The following is a 20,350-nucleotide window of genomic DNA, read 5'->3' on the forward strand; positions in this document are numbered from 1 at the left end:
TTATTTTATATGCGGTAACACTAGTATTTGCAATAATCAAGAAAAGCACAGTGTAAATGGGTACTAATAAAACAGTACCTGCTTTACAGTGTTTGCAGGTGTGCTTCAAGATCACACATAGCAGGCAAGAAAAAAGGTAGAAATTATGCTAAAAGACACTGTGGCAGCTGTACAGATGGTGATTTCCACCTCTGAATTCCTAGGTTGTGAAGAAGAAAGCCTTTCCCTTTTGGTGGTTCTGTTGGGAAGGGTGAGTCAGGATGAGACCTAAAACTTGCACAGACACACCACAGAGAACGTGAGAATGGCACAGTTCAGATTGCCTGGAACAAAGGCGCAGAGAATCAAGGATGGTTGTGGTGGAAAGGCACTTACGGAATCATCTAGTCCAACCCCATTGCTCAAAGCTGGGTCAGCTGTGGTGCCAGTGCTTTACTACCCTCAATAAAAAAGTTTTCTTATATTTAAATGTAATTTCTTATATTGCTTCCTTTCCTGGCAGCAGGCACCCCTAGGAAAAGTCTGGCTCTGTCCTCTGCACAACCCCCATCAGGTATTTATTTATACACACTAATACACATTCCCAGCCTCTATGAAATCAGGAACAGCCCTTGCTTAACTTGAGGGCATAATTAACTAGTTAACCTGTTAGGAGACAAGACATTACTCAGCTTAAGCACACAGCCTGCAAGTTGCTCACAGTTTTGTGACGAATTTTCAAGGCTGCTTGCACCCTTTGTCTGCACTGAGCACATCCAGCTGCTTCCACCACCAACTATTGCAGGAGACTGTATTACCTGGGTGAACTGCCTGCAATGGAAACATCAGGTTGGTCAGAAAATCTTCAGCTGTTGATCTAGGCAATCACCCCAAAGCACCTTTTTCCTATAAACCAGGGAGCCCACCTGAAAGGCATTAGAATACTATGGCCTTCAAACAATATGCAGGATATTGCACGTCTTAGGCTTTGATGTCATGTATCAAACCAAATTACAATTTGCTATCACAGCAACAGTGAGAACTTAAGAACATAACTGAGCCTGCATCAGGTCAGATGAATGATACACTCTGGCCACTGTCCACTTTCCAACAGCGACCAAGAGCAGATGTCAGGGAACGCTATAAAATGAACCAAAGTGTGCTACAAAACCTTCCTAAAATACTGTCCCAGCCCTCCCTCACCAGCAGTTAGGAACTTCCAAGGGTGGTGTCTTTGTATTTAACAACCCTGAAGGATTCCTCTTCCATGAATTTATCCCATCACCTTTTGAAACCCTGTGGACTTTGAGTCCAGGTAAACAAGGATCATCAGCTGTTCCATATTACAGAAGAAACTGAAGAACTTTGAAAAGCTCAAATAGTCCTGAAAACAGCAGAAAAACCTAGAGAGACAAAAGGTGATATCTGAGGTAGTTTTCAAAGCCTGGAAATAATGAAGCGTTTCTTTTCGTAGTGGAAAAATAGTTATGTTTCCATATTAACTATTAATAGAATCATATGTACTCGGTTATAGAAAGCTAATAAGAAAATCACCACTTGCTACTCTGTAAACCACTAACACTAATCACCTACTTGTGAAAATGTAACTAGAAGGAAAGATGCAAATGGCTAAATTAATTTTTTCCCCTCCAACTTTTTTCTTCAAGTAAAAGAGGCACCAAAACAGTCCATCACGCAAGCATTACAGGGCTGTCACTGATGTCACTAGAAAATATAGTGTAACCATGGCAACCCAATGAGAAGTCAAGTGGCTTGACTGGCTTACTATTTTCTTTTTTTACAGCTTTTTTTTTCCTTACCTAGCACAGAAGGAAAAAAAACCCAACAGCCTCCAGAGCTAAACACCTCAGTCAATATAATGTGGATCAATGACTTGGTAACTAAAGAGTCCTATACTGTTGACTGCATGTGCAGTAAGACCTCCAGCACAAGAAGTAATATATTTGTACTCTCTCCATCATACTGTGAACACCAACAAAACAAAGAGTGCCTAAAAATACCTGGGCCACAACAGGTTCCCCCTAACATCAGGCAGACTTTGATTTAAAGAGAGAGTGGACAGATGTGTGTGACTTTTCAGCGGTCACCTGGAACAACAGAATGAGCAGCTGATCTATAAACAGATCTATGGAGAGAAAATTGAGACTTATCACACCATATTTTCCAGGGCGATCTGATGAGGCAGCTCCATTCCTGGCGTGGCAGCAAACCAAGGCAGCTCCAGCCAGAAGAGGATTCCTGAGGAACTCTGAAGTGAGGCTTGGGAACAATTCTATGATCAGCCCCAGACATTAATTTAACTGTAGTGTTTAGAAGCAGTGTCAACAGTGAGAACAGAGAAACACCAACTTTCACCTTTTCTGATAATCATCTAAACAATTCATGAGAGTGTAAACATAAGGGCTGCCTGTCCCAGATGAGATAAAAAAAATCATAGGTCAAGTACATTGCCTCCCAGATAAGTATCCAACAGTGGGTGCTTAGTCAGGAATGTAACAATAGGAAAAACATATGGTAATGCTATCCTGAAAGACTATCATAACCTACAAAAATTTGCAGGCTGAGGACTTTTGTGGGGTTGATATATTTGTTACTCAACTAACTAAGAAGAGGACAAAGGAAGTACAGGATTCTGCCGTATCGATCCAAATAACATGGACACCTCTATTTCCCCAGCTTCCCAAAACTGAAGTAGCACTCGGGCCAGGACAGCAAAAGCCCCCGCCCCGAGCAAACATCTACTTTTAATGACCAGCAACCACAGAGCTGAGATCAAAGAGAACAAGTGTGAAAAACCTGTTCTTTAAAGTTTGCCAGCAGCCAGTCATGGACAAGCAGGGAGCTGCACATTCCTATACCATGTGTGCACATCTGCCTGGGCCAACTTAATAGTAGCTGGGAACAGCTCAGCCTGAGCAGAGCTTACTGAGAACAAGGGTATATTAGCTACTGCAGAGCTTGCCTGAATGTAACTAGATACTTTCTGCATTCAGGCTTGCTCTGTGATCCAGTTAAGAGATAGTTTGAATATGTTCACCCTGAACTGTAACGGAGTGTACACTGGAGACATAGAAGGGCAGCTGCCCAGCTCATTGCTTTTGCTGTGAGCGCTGTGTTAACTTTTGTAACTTGCATGCCCTGCAGTATCTTCTGATTACACTCTCAGGGTGGAGTCCCTGATAACCAAGTTAATTTGGCATGGTAAGGTGTGGCTGTGAAGGGCCCTCAAAATGAGGAAGAATGTCATATCTTGAAGGGCCAAGTTCAGCAATTAAGAAGTGGTGCAACTTACTCTTACTTTAGTAGTTTTGCCTGTTTCCCGGGAGCATGGAGGTAAATGGAGGCTGAGTATTTCAGTGAGGAAATCTGGAGTCTTTACATGACAAAGGCCAATTCACCAGAATATGCCATGGTGATCTGTAACGTGATCAATGTGGTTAAAGTGATGTTTCAGAGTAGTCATTTCAATCACTTATGTTCTCTAGAGAATATAGATATCTGATTTCTATTTTTTGCTCATTGTCATTCTAATTTTTACTGCAAATTCTTTTTTTGTGTGGTGACAGCATCCAAGCTGGCTGCGAGATGGGTCCCTAGACCCATTCCTTACAGTGAGCTCCCAAAGAACACCAAAGGCTTTTAAACTATGCTGCACCGGATTAAAAACAGTCTAGGACAAATAGCAAACACATCAGAAGGGTTTGCAGACAATTCCCATCCTGTCTCCAGGATCCAGAACTCAGGGTTGCTGGGACAGAACGCATTTTGCCCTGACTGTCTCTGGTATCCTAGATTTTCTTTCAATGCCACAATAACACTAATACCTTATCCCCTTCCTCATTCTCTTGAGAATGTGATGAGATGTGTGCCGTTATGAGAGAATTTTGTCCTTTTCCCCAATTTAACACATGCAGGCCAGTACCACATGCTTCCTTTTGCATGTTTTGCATGATAGATGTTTCCAGATCCTGTATGGCTACACAAGCCACGCTGATCATGAGTATGTATTAACAACTAATAGTTTTGCTTTCAACAGGTTCAACAATGTAATGAGACTCAGTAAATTGTTACTCATCGTGTAGTAAGGGGGGACCTTCCAACCTGAAACCTTTCTGCTCTGGATGTGAATAGTTGCAGTACTACTAATCAGCCAACCTGGGCTTTGGCTGGAATAATTGAGTCCAACCATAACCTAACCAACTTTAGCACTAAACCATGTCCATAAGAACCTCATCTAAACGCCTTTCAAACCCCTCCAGGGATGGTGACTCCACCACTGCCCTGGGCAGCCTGTTCCAGTGCCCAACAGCCCCTTCCATGAGGAATTTTTTCCTAATATCCAATCTAAACCTCCCCTGGCACAACTTGAGGCCATTTCCTCTTGTCCTGTTGCTTGCTACTTGGGAGAAACCCTCACCCACTTCCCTGAGTGGGGTTTACTGACAGAATAAAATATAGTGACACAGGAAAGAAGTGATTCTATTCAAACTCCCTTATCTCTTGGTCTCTCCAGGCCTGCTGGAAGGATTGATTGTTTTTGCAGCTTGTTCTTTCTCACCAAATCAGCAACCACACCTGAACAATGTTCACATGCCTCACAGAACACCAAACCTCCCAAGGAAAAAAACCAAAACTTTAAACACAAAGCCACATGTATGCAGGGAGACTCACGCAGGACTGTAGGAAACCACAGAGCACAGTCAGAGCTCCGTACGGGCCAGTGACACCGGGCACCTCGGGGTGACACTGGGAGGGCTGTGCTGCGAGCCGCACCGGGCTGAGGTCACGGTGAAGGAAACCGCCGTCTAGCGCCGAACAATAGTTCCCCAAAATAACACCTGCGCGGCCAGCCCGGCAGGAGCCTGTGAGGAGCGCCCCGCACACCTGGGCTCACTGCGGTTGCCGTTTCCCGCCTCAGCTCGGGCTGGGCGGCGGCGCTAGGACCGCGGACGGGGAGCCCTCGGCGGGAACGGCGCGCGGGGAAGCAGCGCCCCCGTGCGGCCACCTCGCGGCGACACGAGCCCGCCGCTTCCCGCCTACCCCCAAAAAATGTGGCACAGAAGCTGCAGCCTTCTCTCCTTCACATAAGGGCTGCTAAATCAATATACTGCCCCATCTCCAAAACAGTTAAATAGAACCCCAAGCTAAAAATAAGTGCTGGCAGAAACACTGAATTTTGGAAACGAAAACGAGTCCAATATGTAAAGACATTTTCAAAGCCTCCCCCAGCTCCAAGAAGCATCGCAGGCTGAGTCCCTGATTCCCCTCCCAGCTGTGTCTGCACCCCACGGTCTCTCCCTCTTCCTGCCCTCTGGGGGGACGCATCCCCTCACCCGCCCGGCCACCACCACCTTCTTGTGCGATGCAAACCTGGCACAGGGAGCCCTGAAGAGGGAAAGTGGGGAAAAGAGGAGGATAATTCAGTACTTAAAAGGGGCCTATAAGAAGCAGGAGGACAGACTTTTACAAGGAGTGGTTCATCTGCATCTCTAGCCTGAATTTCCCCTCCTTCAGTTTAAAACTGTTACCCCTTGTCCTGTTGTAACGCGCTCTTCTTAAAAGTCTGTCTGCAAGGGGCGGCCCCCAGGGGTCTGGCCATGGCAGCACCCTGGCCACAGCAGGAAGGTGGAATTGGTGGTTCTGCTCTGGCCTGGCCCTGCAGAGGTGCACACAGAGCAGGTGTGATGGGTCACCAGTGGTTCCTTGCCCAGGAACCACTGCTCCATCTGCCCTGTGTCCCACTGCTCCCATTTCCCAGCACCCTGTCAGCCCAGCCCTTAGGCAGTTCTTGGAAGCATCTTGGAAGCATTAGAGCCATGAAGATGCTGAAGGGAGTGGAGCATCTCCCATGTGAGGAAAGGCTGAGGGAGCTGGGGCTCTGGAGCTGGACAAGAGGAGACTGAGGGGTGACTTCATTAATGTTTACAAATATATAAAGGGTGAGTGTCAGGAGGATGGAGCCAGGCTCTTCTCGGCGACAACCAATGATAGGACAAGGGGCAATGGGTGCAAACTGGAACACAGGAGGTTCCATTTAAATTTGAGAAGAAACTTCTTCCCAGTGAGGGTAACAGAACACCGGAACAGGCTGCCCAGGGGGGTTGTGGAGTCTCCTTCTCTGCAGACATTCCAACCCGCCTGGACACCTTCCTGTGTAACCTCATCTGGGTGTTCCTGCTCCATGGGGGGATTGCACTGGATGAGCTTTCCAGGTCCCTTCCAACCCCTGACATTCTGGGATTCATCTCCTGCCAAAGCGAGAACAAACCCTTCACCGGTCCCTTGCCACAGGAGCCCAGCACTGCGGTGTTCCCAGCTTTGGTTGTCTTTATTCTGGCACTCCCAAGAGCAGCGTGGCTGGACTGAGCCTTGCACATGATGGAGCAGGCGATCCCTGCTCAGGTGGGACTGCTGCCTTCTGTAGCTTTGGCCCACAGCTACAGAGCAGCTTGTTCCCAAGGCAGTAACCTGTGAGATTCTGAATGACAGACACAAAATAGAGGAGGCTTAGCTACGTGTTTGACAAAGCTGTGATTTCACTGCAGTCCTCCAAATCCACAAGGCCTGAGCTGTATAAGACCAGGCCCAGTTAACCACTAAAAGCAACAGCAAAGCCTAGCCTGAAAACACTTCAAAGACAGGGGTTCCAAAAGCGCTTCAAGTCAGCTGAAGACCGTGGCATGTGTGTCCTAAGCCACTTCAGTGTTTCTGGAAGTCCAAGCCAGGGTTGTGCTGCTTCACTTGTCCTTGCAATTTTCAGCATGACATTTGATTTACCTCTTATCTGCAAGGATTCATCGCAGCTTTGGGGGCTATTTCTGTTGCAGAAAGCTCCCCTTTGTTCTACTGTGGCAGCAACAGTTTACCTTTAAAAAGTAATCACAACAATGCCGAGATAAAAATCACACCACAAACCCGAAGTACCACCACAGTATATGGCTCTTTCAGTCCTAACTCCCCCAAGGCAGCTGACCAGATAACCACATAACAGGAGTCCTCACCCTACTACAAGCTTTTAAACACTCGGGGTGTGAAAATTTTACAGAATGTGTTTAATTCACCACTGTGACACCCAAAAGACAACTAAATTCAAATCCAAAAGCAGAGTAACTTTCATGGTCACCTGTTTTATCAGCATGTGTCTGTCATGCACTGCTCTACAAGTGGCAAGACAATAACAGTCTTTTGCCCAGATGGTTCAGTGTCTTGAGCCAGCCAGTCCAAAACATTAGTCACAGGATCTGAAGTGGCGTTTAGAATCACAGAACCACAGGGTAGTTTGGATTGGAAGGGACCTTCAAAGGTCATCTAGTGCAATCCCCCTGCAATAAGCAGGGACATCTTCAACTAGATCAGGTTGCTCAGAGCTTCATCCAGCCTGGCCTTGAATGTTTACAGGGATGGGGCATCCACCACCTCTCTGGGCAACCTGTTTAGACTGATTGAATTTGCCGCTTAGCGCCTGTTGACTGAAAGTTTAGGTCAATGCCCCTGCATGTGTTAGAGCTCGGCTAAACACCCTAACATACATGGGATTTTTTCTTCTTTTAGGAAAGTCAACCACAATGAATAATTCTCAAGCATCACCAAAAAAAAAAAAAAGTGATTAATGTGGTACTTGAGCCTGTATCAAGAAGCAAAGCCCCACACATACACCCTGAAGGAGACCATCTCATTGGATTTGCTCTGCAGGGAGGTGTTTGCCCTGCCACTGAGCCCCACAGCACGTCCCATGGGCTAGTGTGAGAGATCAGACCAACAGATCAGCAAGGAGGCATCAGAACAAGTGAGGGAGCACATGAGCTGCATTTCAGGCTGAAATCTGTACATCCTGAATGTAGCTTGTTTACACACCTAATGGGGAGTGATGCAGATGGGAAGTGGGATTTAAAGCCATCACAGAACCTTAAAAATAGCATAGTGAAAGTCATTGTTTCCCTTCACAATTAGGAGGCCAGGAAATGAAAATGCATGAGTGTGGAGACTTTCTGCTCCAGCCCTGAGGGAACGACCCGGAGTCATGAGAATATAGGCCAGATATTGAAGCAAAGAATGAGAAGCAGCAGGAGTCAACAGAATATAATTTGTGTGGATAGACTGTAGCAGCCTCTGCAAAAAGAATCACAAAACATTTTATTGAGAGAATATTTTATATTGCTGTGGGCAACTGCTCATCATCCACAAGCAGAAGTGGGAAACTGCTGGTGAAACAGAACAAGGTACCTCAATGTAAACACCACCTTTGTTTCATGGTGAAAAAGGGATACAATGCAGTAGCATTTTGCTAACATGGACATTGTTTAGGGTGATAACTGTAAGTATAGTAAGAGTTATGTGATTAAATAGAGCAAATAAAATTATATATTGCACATCACAGGGAAAATCTTTGCTGTGAATCAGACTCCTTAGGGAAGCAGAACAAGTGGTGTTTTGAATTGCTTGGAGTTAGAAGGGAGAAGCACTGAAGACTGTGTGGTAGAGAACACTGGTGTATGGATCAAGGGAAGAGCAAGCCCATTACTCTTTGGAACTGAGTGTATCCCTGGATGCATTTTTGAAGGCATTAAAACACCCATAAGGATTTTCCAGGTTGTTAATAGGCAGCGATGGCAATTCAGGACTGAGACAATAGGAGAAAAGGGAGTTTATCACTATAAGGTAGTGTTGCAGGTGAAACAGGAAGAAAGAAAGAGACCTGGGGAAAGAAGAACCCACATTCCAGAAAGGAGGTACTGCGCTTGCTGAAGGGCAACTTCTGCTTGAGGAGAAAAGTAGACAGGGACTGCGGGACAGTCAAGTCGGAGAAGGAAAGAAGTCAGCTCTGAGAGGTGTATGTGGATGAGAGAGTGAAAAATCAAGACAAAGCGAGGAGAAATGAGTGAGGGTGGAAAAAGGAAACACATGTTTGTGAACAAAAATAGTTGCAGTTATAGGAAGTGTGTTGTGGAAACAGACTGCTTGTCCCAGGTGGTTAACTGTAACCAACTGTAGTCTTTGCAAGAAACATTTCCATATTGCAGTCACAATGTCTTTGTGAAGTAGGTGAGCTCTGACGGAGGAGGGAGGCAAAGACAGAAAGATTGAAAGGCAACAGAGGAGTCTCTGTTGGTGTGGGACTAGAAGCAGCAGCCCCCACGCTCAGCCCTGAGCCAGCCTTTGTGTCTTCTAGTTTGGGAACATGCACTGTGAGTGCTCAGGCTCTGCTGGTTCATTATCAAACGCACTCGACCACTGCAAGAAACCACTGTCTAGATCAAACTTTGGAGTGCTACCTTGGGCTGGACCCTTTTGAAACAAAGGGAGCAGCATGTTTGAGCAATCCCAACTGCCAGAAAGCAGAGAAGGAGTAATTCCAGACTTGAGGCTACAGTGACAGGAGAAAGAGAGGACAAATACAAACTTGACTGGACAATTGTGGCAATTGTTGTAGCGAGATCTATGTCAACCTAGCTACGCTGGTAGCTATTCTTACCCCAAGAGGGAAATAGATGTGTATTAATCATCTCTGCGTTGGTGTAACTGATAAGGGTACAGAGAGAGGAGTTGCTCCAAAATTACTATATTCATTAAATAAAAAACCTTTTGTCTATCAAAATTACTTTCCTGGCAAAATAGTTAAGTTTTTAAGAACAACAACACATTTTTGAACCCTAACTATACTGATTTGTTTTAAAGCTTGTTTTCTCAAAAAATTACAAAAACTTTGCTCAAAGGAGTACCTTCCCCTTCATCTTTATTGGCCTTCCCAGCCTGCAGTAGGCTTGGTAGGTGCCCAGTCTGTGGTGTGTTGTCAGCACAGTCGGTTGTCCCAATGTGGGTCCTAACTTCAGAGGCAAAGCTCAGGACTCAGATGTATTTTTTTAAGCTTTATCATTGCTTGAATCTCCATATAGTACTCCTGAGCTTCAGAATTAAAAGGCTACTGCAGAAACTTTCTCTAGTATAGAGTTGGTTAAGTTTGGCTCCAAAGACCTGAGCTGAAAATTTTGATCAAATCCTGACTTGACACAGGCTTAGGTTTGATTTTAATTTAACAAAAGGCAAAGATTTGCAGGGGTTGGCAAATATTTGAAGAGAGTAAAACTCCCTGGCAATGTCCATGTGAACAAATCTTTAGCAGTAGTAGTGAAAGAAATTAAATCACTTTTTAAGGAAGAGTAAAGCAAGACATGAAGATTTTTTCACACAGTGTAAAGTAGGAGTCAATCTCTAACCCAGTCCTGTTATTCAGAAATTATTTGGTACCACTGCATGACCATTACAAGGACTCAATCCCAGAAGCATCTGTCAGACACCACTGTTAGTCCTTTGTGTCTTCATTTTGTGCAGTCAGCAGTGCTATTAATAACTGCATCTAATATATTAAACGTGATCTAGAAGCTGCTTTTCCAGCTTGTTATCTCCGCTAAAATTGGTATTATAGGCATAAATAAATAGCCACTTCTAAATGATTGTAGAACATGTTATCCCAAAGGGTTCTAAGCCATTCCCAGAACACAGATGAACAGCAGGTCAGAATGGAATGTGCTGCACAAAAGCAGGGAGAGGGAAGGAGAGAAACGTTTGACCTAAGGCCCTAGGGCCCTGGGTCAGTTCTCCTCCTCTCACAGAACTGCGTAAAGTTTCTCATGTCCATGCAGAACAAGCCTGACCTCCAGGGTGGAGGTCTTAGGTCAGTGTGAGGGGATCCTTCTGCAATTCGAACATGTTCTTCCAATGAATTCCAGGACCAGGACTCACAAGAGGCTCCTACCCTACTGATGAGTGGTTTCCATGTAAAGCAAGACCATCAGTTCCACAAGGCCAGCTGAAACTGGTGGGGACAAACCGAGTCACCTGTTGCTAATATGTGTGTATTATAAGTTAAGTTAAAAAACAAGTTGCTGACCATGGGCCATCTGCAGGATGGTGACTGTAGCCTCTATCGTGATAGATTTAGCAAGAAACAGTCTTTGCCAAAGTGAACATTGAACATAACGTCAGAAAATCTTTCATCTTCCCGTCTGTGACAGTAAACCGCGAGACAGGGAAAAAAAATGTAGTAAACTCCGCAGGTGTGGGCGACAGCTAATGCTGACATAGCTACAACGTAGTCAGGGGTTAAATTACAAAATCCTTCTGATTATCACATAATTTCCCCCATTGCCCACAAACCACTTCCTTTTCTACCCATGAATTCTTCCCCATCCTCACAGTAGACAGAAGACCGGTGTCAGTGTCAGGCAAGCATGAAGTCGGTTGCTGTAACTTTCTGTGTCCTCTGCTTTCAGTTTGAAGCCCTGTACGGTGAGTAGCATTTTGGATTATTCTCCCTGCAGTAGATGTCTCTATGGAATATAACCCACGCAATGGCGGGAGGCAGCAAATGAGGCATAACAGCAAGGGGTTGGAGAAATAGAGGTAATTAAGGGAAACAGCTGCAAAAAGACCACTCTCAACTTTAATATCATTAAAGTTGATGGGAAGAGAATTCCTGCCAGCACAGGGTATTTGCTCTGAAACTAAAATGTACAAGTTTTCATTTTTTATATTCTTTAGCTCACCTGGTCAGTGTTACCCTCTAGCTGTAATGTTCCAGCCAGCTTCTCTTGATGGGCATAAGGTCTTTGGCAGCATGACGGTGAATGGCTTAATAAAGAGAAGCCAAGTTATTAATATTAAACCTGATCTTGTTTGGGAAGCAATTTTTAGACTATGAAAAGTGTATATGAAGGGAATTTTTAGACTATGAAAAGTGGAAGATGGTTTTCGTGCAGGCTGGAAATGCAAACTGACTTAAAAAGAAAATGGAGCATTCCTAATGCCATGTTTGAGATGGTGCGCGGTGACAGTGCTGATCTCACCCCAGCCATAAACACGGATGTAGCGTTTTACAAGATTCAGCGCTTTATTACATCTACGCAAAGTAAAATACCAGAGCTCACATTTACCTGTAGCCTCTCTGAAACCTACATATTACCAGGCCAGCATGGAAATACAGATAATATCTGATTAAGAAGAATCCTTTTTTCCATACATATACTGTCCAAGCATTTGGTATGATGCATCATATAAGCAAAACCAGAGATTTAGTGTGCACAGTTACTAAGCACCATCTCAACATATTCTTTGAAGGTCATGCCAACAGCTATTGAATACATTTGCTTCTGAAATTCTAGTGATACAGGATAGGTTTCAAGTCCTTCTGTAGAATTTAACTACTCCTGAGCTTTCATCCAGAATTTAAGCTTTCATTTAAATAAAGAACAATTTCCAGCTCTTTAGGCAATGCAGTTACCCTTCTGAAGGTTAACTAATACAGCGAGAGTATACTGAGGTTTCAGATAGATTGAAAATATGGGTGAAATCACCGGGAAGGAGGTTTGTGATCAGTATCTCTAAAGGGACATGGGCTGCTCTTTTTCTCCTTGAAAAGTTATTCTTAAATCTACCAAGAAAAAAAATCCTATTGATTCTGTTAAATATTTCTCAGCTAGTCAATTTAGCAGATATACTTGCCCAGCATGTTTTTACATGTGGCTGGAGCCATCTAAAAGGCCATTCCTTGTGGTAAGAAATAGGCTGCAATTTCAATCGTTCTATCTGATACTGGCATTTCTCCCTTCTTTCTCCCTTCCTTCTCCCTTCCTTCAGATATGCAGGATAGAATTTGAACAGTGCCCTGGGGAGAGGAGATGGCAGGAGAAAGAATTTCTTAGGTTTTTTACCTCACAGTGCTTTCAGCATTAAAAGTACTAATTATTACCATTCTTGCTAAAAACAAAAGGGCTGTAAAAGATCAGCTTGATGTAAGACCCATTAGCATGATACTCTCATTTAAAGAACAAGCTAGCACTCCAGAGTGTGCTGCCAAAGCCTATAGCAAATTTCAGGGAGTAAAAGCAGAGTAATGTCTGAGTTTGGAGTTTTTTTAGCCTACTTGTGATCTATGGATAGTTTTTTCAATGTAAATAGATCACAGAAGCTGATATCCATATGTATATCTGTATTATGATTTGATAACCCAGTTGCAATAAAGAAATTGCTTGTAAGAGCATGGTGCCTCTGCAGCGCCTGTAGGGGATTTTGGGGTACAGAGCTGTAGAACCCCATAGTACTTGAGGCCCTTGCTATGAAACATGGCACAGGAGCCTTTGCACGTCAGTGTTTGCAAAGTGTTCACACTGTTCAGCCACAGATCTCCTGCTGTCAATACCGGAGGAAATCATGGTCATTTCTTAGAAGGGTGTCTGAAATATTATCAACAATGGTTGCTGTGTTGGTGATATATTTTAGATGAGTTTCTGCATTTCACAACATATGTTATATCATAGAAATAATTCAGATTATAGACAGCTTCCTTGAGCAATTATGCCCATTACTTTCTTTTCCCAGAAGCACTACTTTCCTCTCTTAATCCTCGATTCTTAAAAGACAGGAACATGTTCGTTTGAAGTGTATGACTAATGACACTGCATTGACAGTGTCATCATTCAGAATGCCTTGAAAGGTCAAAGTATTAACAAAACAAATGGGTTTGTTTTAAAGGCAGGGTCTGCACTCTCCTTGCTCATCTTCAGAGGTAAACACACCCCAGTGAAATTATGCTTATTCTTTTTACCAGCTAATTAGTCTTCTGAGAGCTGGGGCAGATGAAACCAACAGCAAGAAAACTGAACAAGAGTATTCTATCCCTCTACCCTAAGCCTCAAGTTTTTAAATGAAACAAAAGTGTTTTTTAAACTTCTGTTAGGGCCAAAATGTGTAATGTGTTGGTGATGTTTGCAAATAGCATTGCATCTGCCAAGGAGCAACTAGAAAGCTCAAAATTGCAACTCCATTAAAATGAAAATAACCCACCTTCCATTGGCCTTCAGTGTCCAAGCACACTTGGAAATCCCCAAACCTCTGCCAGAGTGCTTTCCCACTGCAGTAAAGATGAAATGGAGGTGGAAATGTGCGTGACTCTAAACACACATATACATGGAAGATACACACACATTTTCATAGTTTAACATAGCAAGATGATACTTTCTTATACATGTTCATCTCTTGGATTCATGTCTGAACCACAATATTTTCTTGACACTCTGCTTCACATGAGGCAAGCCAGGAATGATCTCACAACTCCACAGTGTGACATGGCTATGAAACAAATCAAAGATTTGTTTCCTCCTGTCTCAAAACCTTCGTGAGTAATTTTATTAGCTCTTTTATAAAAAATACCAAAAAGGAACCTTAAGGCCAAATCTAAACATTTTTACTACTGAACCAGTGAAAGTCTTCTGTTCATTTCCAACAATACCATGACGTAGTCTTTTATTCACGTATTTTTGGAGGTAGTATCAGGGAAGTTTAGGGAGTGAATCTCTGAATATCACTGGATGTTTAAACCCCAGTTTCCTATCTCCCATCCCACTAAATGTACATTTATTCTGGTTGTAGCTTGGCAAATGAAATCCCAAATGTGTCTGGCCGTTAACCACAGAGTGTTCCAGATCCACAGGATTACCCTTGGAATGAATCAGTACAAATGGGCCCAGGAGAACCGCAGGCAGGCACAGGGAGGGGGGATAAGCCACCTTTAGTATGCAGTGAGCTCATTCACATCAGGAGCTGATGAAGGATAGCTAGTGAGTTGGAAATTCATGTCAGATGTCACCCATTGTGGTCATCCACATAGACAATTCTGTGTTTTAATCTCAAGCAGTGTTAATCTCATTTTAAAATGTGCTGCCTTTATGCTATGCTAAGCATAGTCTTCTGTATGGTTACTTGTTTCAGAGGAGTACTAATTGTATCACATTTACCAAAATGCTCATTTAGAGAAATACATTACTGAGTCTTTCTTGAAAATAGGCAGTTAAGGCTTCTGGGCCGAGAGGATTCAAAATGATCTTTCAGCTTGCCACAAGGTCACATAAACTGCATGCTTAATGACCTCTCTACCCTTTTCCATTAAAAACAAGGATTAAAACCACGTTCTCTAACAAACATTTTGAATCACCCAGTATGAAAGGGCAATTTCATTAGCTAACAGAAAAGCTGAACTATTCTCAGAAACAAAGAAAGAAATGAAGCTGTTGCTTTAGTGCTCAGAGTAGCCTGACGCTATATGGCACCACTTGGCTCTGTAGCTGCCCTGCCTGAGTCCGCATCTGCCTCTGCTCTCAGCTGACAGTACTTCTCAAAAGGATTCGCCATGCTCCCTAGCTTCTGCTATATCAGTACATATGTTTTTTTTCCCTTCCCTTCCCTTCCCTTCCCTTCCCTTCCCTTCCCTTCCCTTCCCTTCCCTTCCCTTCCCTTCCCTTCCCTTCCCTTCCCTTCCCTTCCCTTCCCGCTGTTGGGCCTAATTTTAAAGGTTTATGCGACAAAACTATGGCCCATCACAGTACAGAGCATTTTAAAAGACCTCTATTTCAAAGGCTGTTCTTATAGCAGCTCTTTTCTTTCACCACGTGACATGCAAGTCATCAAGAACTGTTTCTTTACTTGACCTTTGCTTTCAGCTTTTCAGCCTATATACCATTGTGAGGGCTTGTACTTTCTGTATCTGCACCTTCAGCGAATCTAGAGCTCCATTTCACTGTGGGTTGGTGAACTGTGCCTTATCTTCACACCGATGATACAAGGTGCCAAATACCTTGTCTGTTATCATGCACTTAAGTAATAGTCCTGAGAGAAGTACAGATATTAGAACTGTCATGGAATTAGATAAGGGTGTTGACTGTGCACAGTAAACCAGGACGAATGTGATAACCAGGAAGAGGGTAAATCAATCAAAAAGAGATAACGGTTTCTTTTGCTTTCCAACTGAGCATTGCAAAGAGTCTTCCAGAGCCCATTAGCTTATGCGTCACACTAAAAGTATTTTAAACAAGTATTGTTCACTGCAATGCCCTCCCCAGTGGTGGTAACCGGGGGAGCAAGAATTCAAAGAAGGAAAAAGCACGGACACTCAAAAATCGCCTCTGTCCAGAAAGAGTTGAGAGCATACAAAGTACCCAGATGAGAATAATCCTCTGTTTTGTGCATATGTAGGCTGAATGTCACAGATAAAAGCTGCCCTGGGGAAAAGATCATTTATACTGTGAAATCTGTGCAATACCTGGCACTGTTTGGGATCTAATTTGTGTGGATGTAGACTGCCATGGAACAATAAGAATAGGATGGTGTATCGAATTCTATAAGTATTTGCCCTGTATTTCTTTAGTATCATAAAATATTGATGTAGAGTACATTTCAATCTAAGCAGCCACTGAAGAAACTACTCAGGCTACCAGAAAATAGGAAAAACAGATACAGGTACAGATACAGGTATGGCCGGGAAATTTCACTCTCATTACTGCAATAGTGGGTGGTGGTGGAGGCAGCAGCTTAAAAAACAAATCCAGAACAATTATTAAAAATGTGCCTGTCTCCTGTAATGGAGGCTGCCTACGCACAGTAGATTGAGTGAAGTTTGATAGTCATGAAGATAAAAAGTTGCTACTGAAAAAGGAACAAAACCATGTGCATTGCTTGAATCTTCTCTTGGTGAATGTATGGGAGCATCTTCCAGATATTCATCCTAGATGTGCTCTAGGATGTTTTGGTGCAGTGTTGAACAGTGAACGCAGATCACAGTAAGCACTTTGGTCTGGAAAAAAAGCATAAAGCTGGCTCGGGATTCGTGACAACTCAAAAGTATGCTCCTGTATTATATGAAATACATCTATTACTTTGCAGAGGTTTTTAAGGTTTTGTAAATGCTACGTGTGCGATCACTATTAATTCCTGCTCAATGCATTTTCTTTCTATTTTGATTTTTATATTTTGTGCTTTTATCACATCATATGATTTTATAGTGTAGCACAGAGAGGGTCAGATAGGCTAATGATACAAATTTGAAAATACTTTGGCATCTTAGCATTGTGTAGCTCAGCCCCTGTTCCTGCATCTCTCTGCCTGAATTTTAAACAGGTAACAATATTCTATTTTTCAGGAGTTGACAGCTGCTCGCCAAGACCATGCAAAAATATAGGTAAGACACATTTGCATAATTTTGCTCATGGTTTTAAGTGTCGTCCTAGAGCAGAAAATACTGCCCTTGAAGAAAAAAAGTCGTTGTATTTTTACAATACACGTTAACACATTTTTGCCTGGGGGAGCTGACCATGCTGTTGGCTGCTGACTTGGCAAAGTTGAACTTGACAAAGTCAAACTGTGAGGCCGCAGGAGGCCCTTGGTCAGTTTACTTCTTCTTCTCCAATAAATTTGCAAAATGAGAGCTGCAGAACATCTGAGTTTTTCAAACAGTTTTTGGGAAGGTCAAATGTGATTTTTGGACTGTGTGTGGGTACATGCACAAAGTGACATTTGTCTCTACTTCTCCTGTTATGTTAGTGATAAAGGTGCTATAGCCATCTAGATAATTTGGTTTAAACTTTATATTGTGCCTCAAACCAGTATCTATTCTAGAAAGCAAAGGTATGTCTAGTGGTTAAGGCTCTTATGTAGGAATTTTGAGTTCACATTACATTTTAAGTTTTCAGCTACATCATTAGGATGCAGATTATGAACCTTAGAGATAATTATCATCATTTTGTCACACTTTGTTTTATCTATTAATAGGACAATCAATCTGAGGCAAGGATTATATGTACATGGTTCACTTGCTTTGTTTACATGAGTTTCTTAATATTTTAGGGATTGTTTTCAATGCTACGTGAGTGACTGTACCTATTGTTTTCATGTCTTCAGAGCAGCCTCATGTCTCTGACTCCCAGGTGATGGTGGAATTTGAAAACGGAAACTTCAAGTTCACATTCCCCAATCCCAAAAATGTGAGCGAGTTCAGCATGACCCTCTTCAAAGGGCATGAAAAGAAGGAGATCTGTGCACTCCATTTAAGCAAGGAGAACACTATCCACAAGACTAACGTCACCTACTGCCAGACTAAGCATACCAATAGCAGCACCACTTTCATTCTTAAAAATCTGGAAAGAAAGCATATCGACCTTTATACCTACTGCCTGGAGATGTTCTTACCTCCTCCTTATAGAGACTGCCGGCTGAAAGAAACCTATTTGTACATCCAAGGTAAGTTTCCTCCTCTTTTCCCTCTCTTCAGTTTACTGATAAGTGGACATGGCACATAGCTATGCTGCAGAGAAAAATGCGACTATAGTTTGCACAAATATTTCTAAGACGGCTTAAAACTACTTAGCATGGGGCTGATAACAATGGAGCTGTATTGTCAGACTGCTCAGCATGGCCCCTGCATATTTAAAACAAAAAAAATCAGCTGTCAAAACTCTGTGCCAATAGTGGTAAATGGAACTCTGATGCCACACTGATGTGAAGAAGGCAATGCTCACCTCTCTGAAGCAGGCCTTCAGCTTCAGAGCCTTCTTAAAGCAGAAGAGAACTGCTGAGAGTTTTTGGGCTTTTACTGAGAAGGGCTTGGGCTAACTTCAGAAGTTTTGCTGCACAGGCTTTAATTTTGAATTGCCTTGCACTCGGTGTCTCTTTGGTATTTAAGCTGAAAGAGTTAGTAGTGGTTTTGCTCACACCCCTTCTTGGTTCTCCATATAGTTCAGCTGCAACACAGTACTGCCTGTTGTCCTTTCCTTGCTACTTTTTCCTATCTCTCAACACCAGAACTAAGCAAAGACAGAAGCTGAAACACTAAGGCTAAAATTATGTGGTTGGGTCAGCTTATCTCTCAGCCCTCTCAGAACATAAACCAGCTTCTCAGAATCAAGCTCTGACATATTTTTTTGTCTGCAGTGTTTCCCATTGTTGTCCATTTCCATTTGTGCGGATAGCTAGATGCTCAGAGCTATTGCCAAATGTTTCATGCCCTATATTTTTCTCCAGATCTGGGCAAAGGGTAATTTTGCATCCCTCAGCTTGCCTTGCTATCCAAAAATGACTGTCGAAGTCCACCCTTCTTTTGACCAGGCTGTCCTTTAAATCACCCGCGGTATGCACTGAATGTAAACTTAAGCTTTGCTCAGGTCTGAAATACTATCATGCTCTCAAGCCTGGCTTTGTTTCTTTTTAGTCTATAGTTTTCACCCTGTGTACCAAGAGTTTCACTTCTCCTTCTGGGAAACAACAATGTTCTCTTTACTGCTGAATACACTTTTCCAAGGTGGCTTTTCACCTTAAGAAAATCCTTCTCCAGGGCTCACTTTTCTTTTTTATTAATGTGAAGCGAAGAGGGGAAAGAATTTGAAAAGTTATCTCTGGGTGGGGGAGAAATGCAAATGATCAGTAACAACCTCTTTTGCCTCCATGTCCAGATAAGGCAGACTGCATTTCCCTGGGACACATGTCATGGGTCATTATTGGCCTGATCACGTTTGCCATGATTTCCTGTATCTGCTGCGTCGTAGCCTGTTGCTTAAGGAACAAGGTGAGCAAGTCTGTGAGATTCTATACAACCTTCCTTCCGAGGGTCCTGGATGGGGAACTTGATTTCATGAGATTTAGAGGGTGGGACACACACATACTCAGCATGTGATGCATTTTTTGACAAAGAGACGGAGTTGTTAATTTACCACTGGAATTCAGTCATTTATGACAGCAGCTCAGATTTAATTTTTCTAAGACAGAATTGTTTATTGATTTAAGGACTGGGAATCAAAGAAAAGAGGAGAAATGCTGCACAGGTCAGCAAAATTACTTTGGTAAGCAATTCACCTGATTGTTTTCTTCAAGAGGGGGAAACAAATCATCAGTGGAGCAATTCCAACTCTGTGCTGGAGCAAAACCACTTAAAAAAAGAACTAGTTGGCTCAGGGGAAAACAAAGGCCATGGACATTAGTTATTCTTTTGGACAATGTGTGTTTTTCATTTTCAGTTTGTTTTATTCCAAGTTCTCTACATGAGTGCCTGCCTATTCTGACTTTAATATTCCCACTGCAAACAGTCAGAGTAACTGCCCTACTTAAAGAACATATGCAGGAGGGGCAGAGGTAGTGACCACAAATCAAATTAATGGCATCTTCTCTCTTTGCAGAATCGCCAGTGTGAATCCAAATCCCATGAGTACAACAGTGAATACATGCCCATGGCGGCAGTGAATGAAGCCAAGAAAACAAGAATCTGAGGTTGTATTAAGCCTGGTTGTACCTCTCCTTGTATCTGTGGGAGGGACAGGGCTGCTTGCTGTGTCTCCCATAGATTTCGAGGGTGGGTGAGATTGTTACGATAGCTTGTTCATGGAGTTCATGCTGCCGTGTGGCAGGAAGATGAAATGAAAAGCATCTCCGTGAAGTTTTTGAATTGGAATGGTGGGATGGCTCCTAGAAATGCAACTGCTTGATGTCAGTGCAAAGTAATGATCTTATGCTTGAGGACAAGATGTGAAACTATTCC

At 43.0% G+C, this 20,350-nt stretch overlaps 1 protein-coding gene across 1 annotated transcript; it reads left to right on the forward strand.

The window, feature by feature from the left end:
- Nucleotides 1-11,222: 11,222 nt before the first annotated feature.
- On the forward strand, nucleotides 11,223-20,081 carry ICOS (inducible T cell costimulator; the record flags this gene model as incomplete). The annotated part of the gene is made up of 5 exons (XM_080346604.1): nucleotides 11,223-11,286; nucleotides 16,967-17,005; nucleotides 17,725-18,063; nucleotides 19,272-19,384; nucleotides 19,992-20,081. Exons 1-5 carry the CDS (start codon nucleotides 11,229-11,231, stop codon nucleotides 20,079-20,081), a joined length of 639 nt encoding a protein of 212 aa, XP_080202730.1. The 5' UTR covers nucleotides 11,223-11,228.
- Between the last annotated feature and the right edge of the window lie 269 nt (nucleotides 20,082-20,350).

The sequence above is a fragment of the Nesoenas mayeri genome, assembly GCF_963082525.1.
Source record: "Nesoenas mayeri genome assembly, chromosome: 6".
Lineage (NCBI taxonomy): Eukaryota > Metazoa > Chordata > Aves > Columbiformes > Columbidae > Nesoenas > Nesoenas mayeri.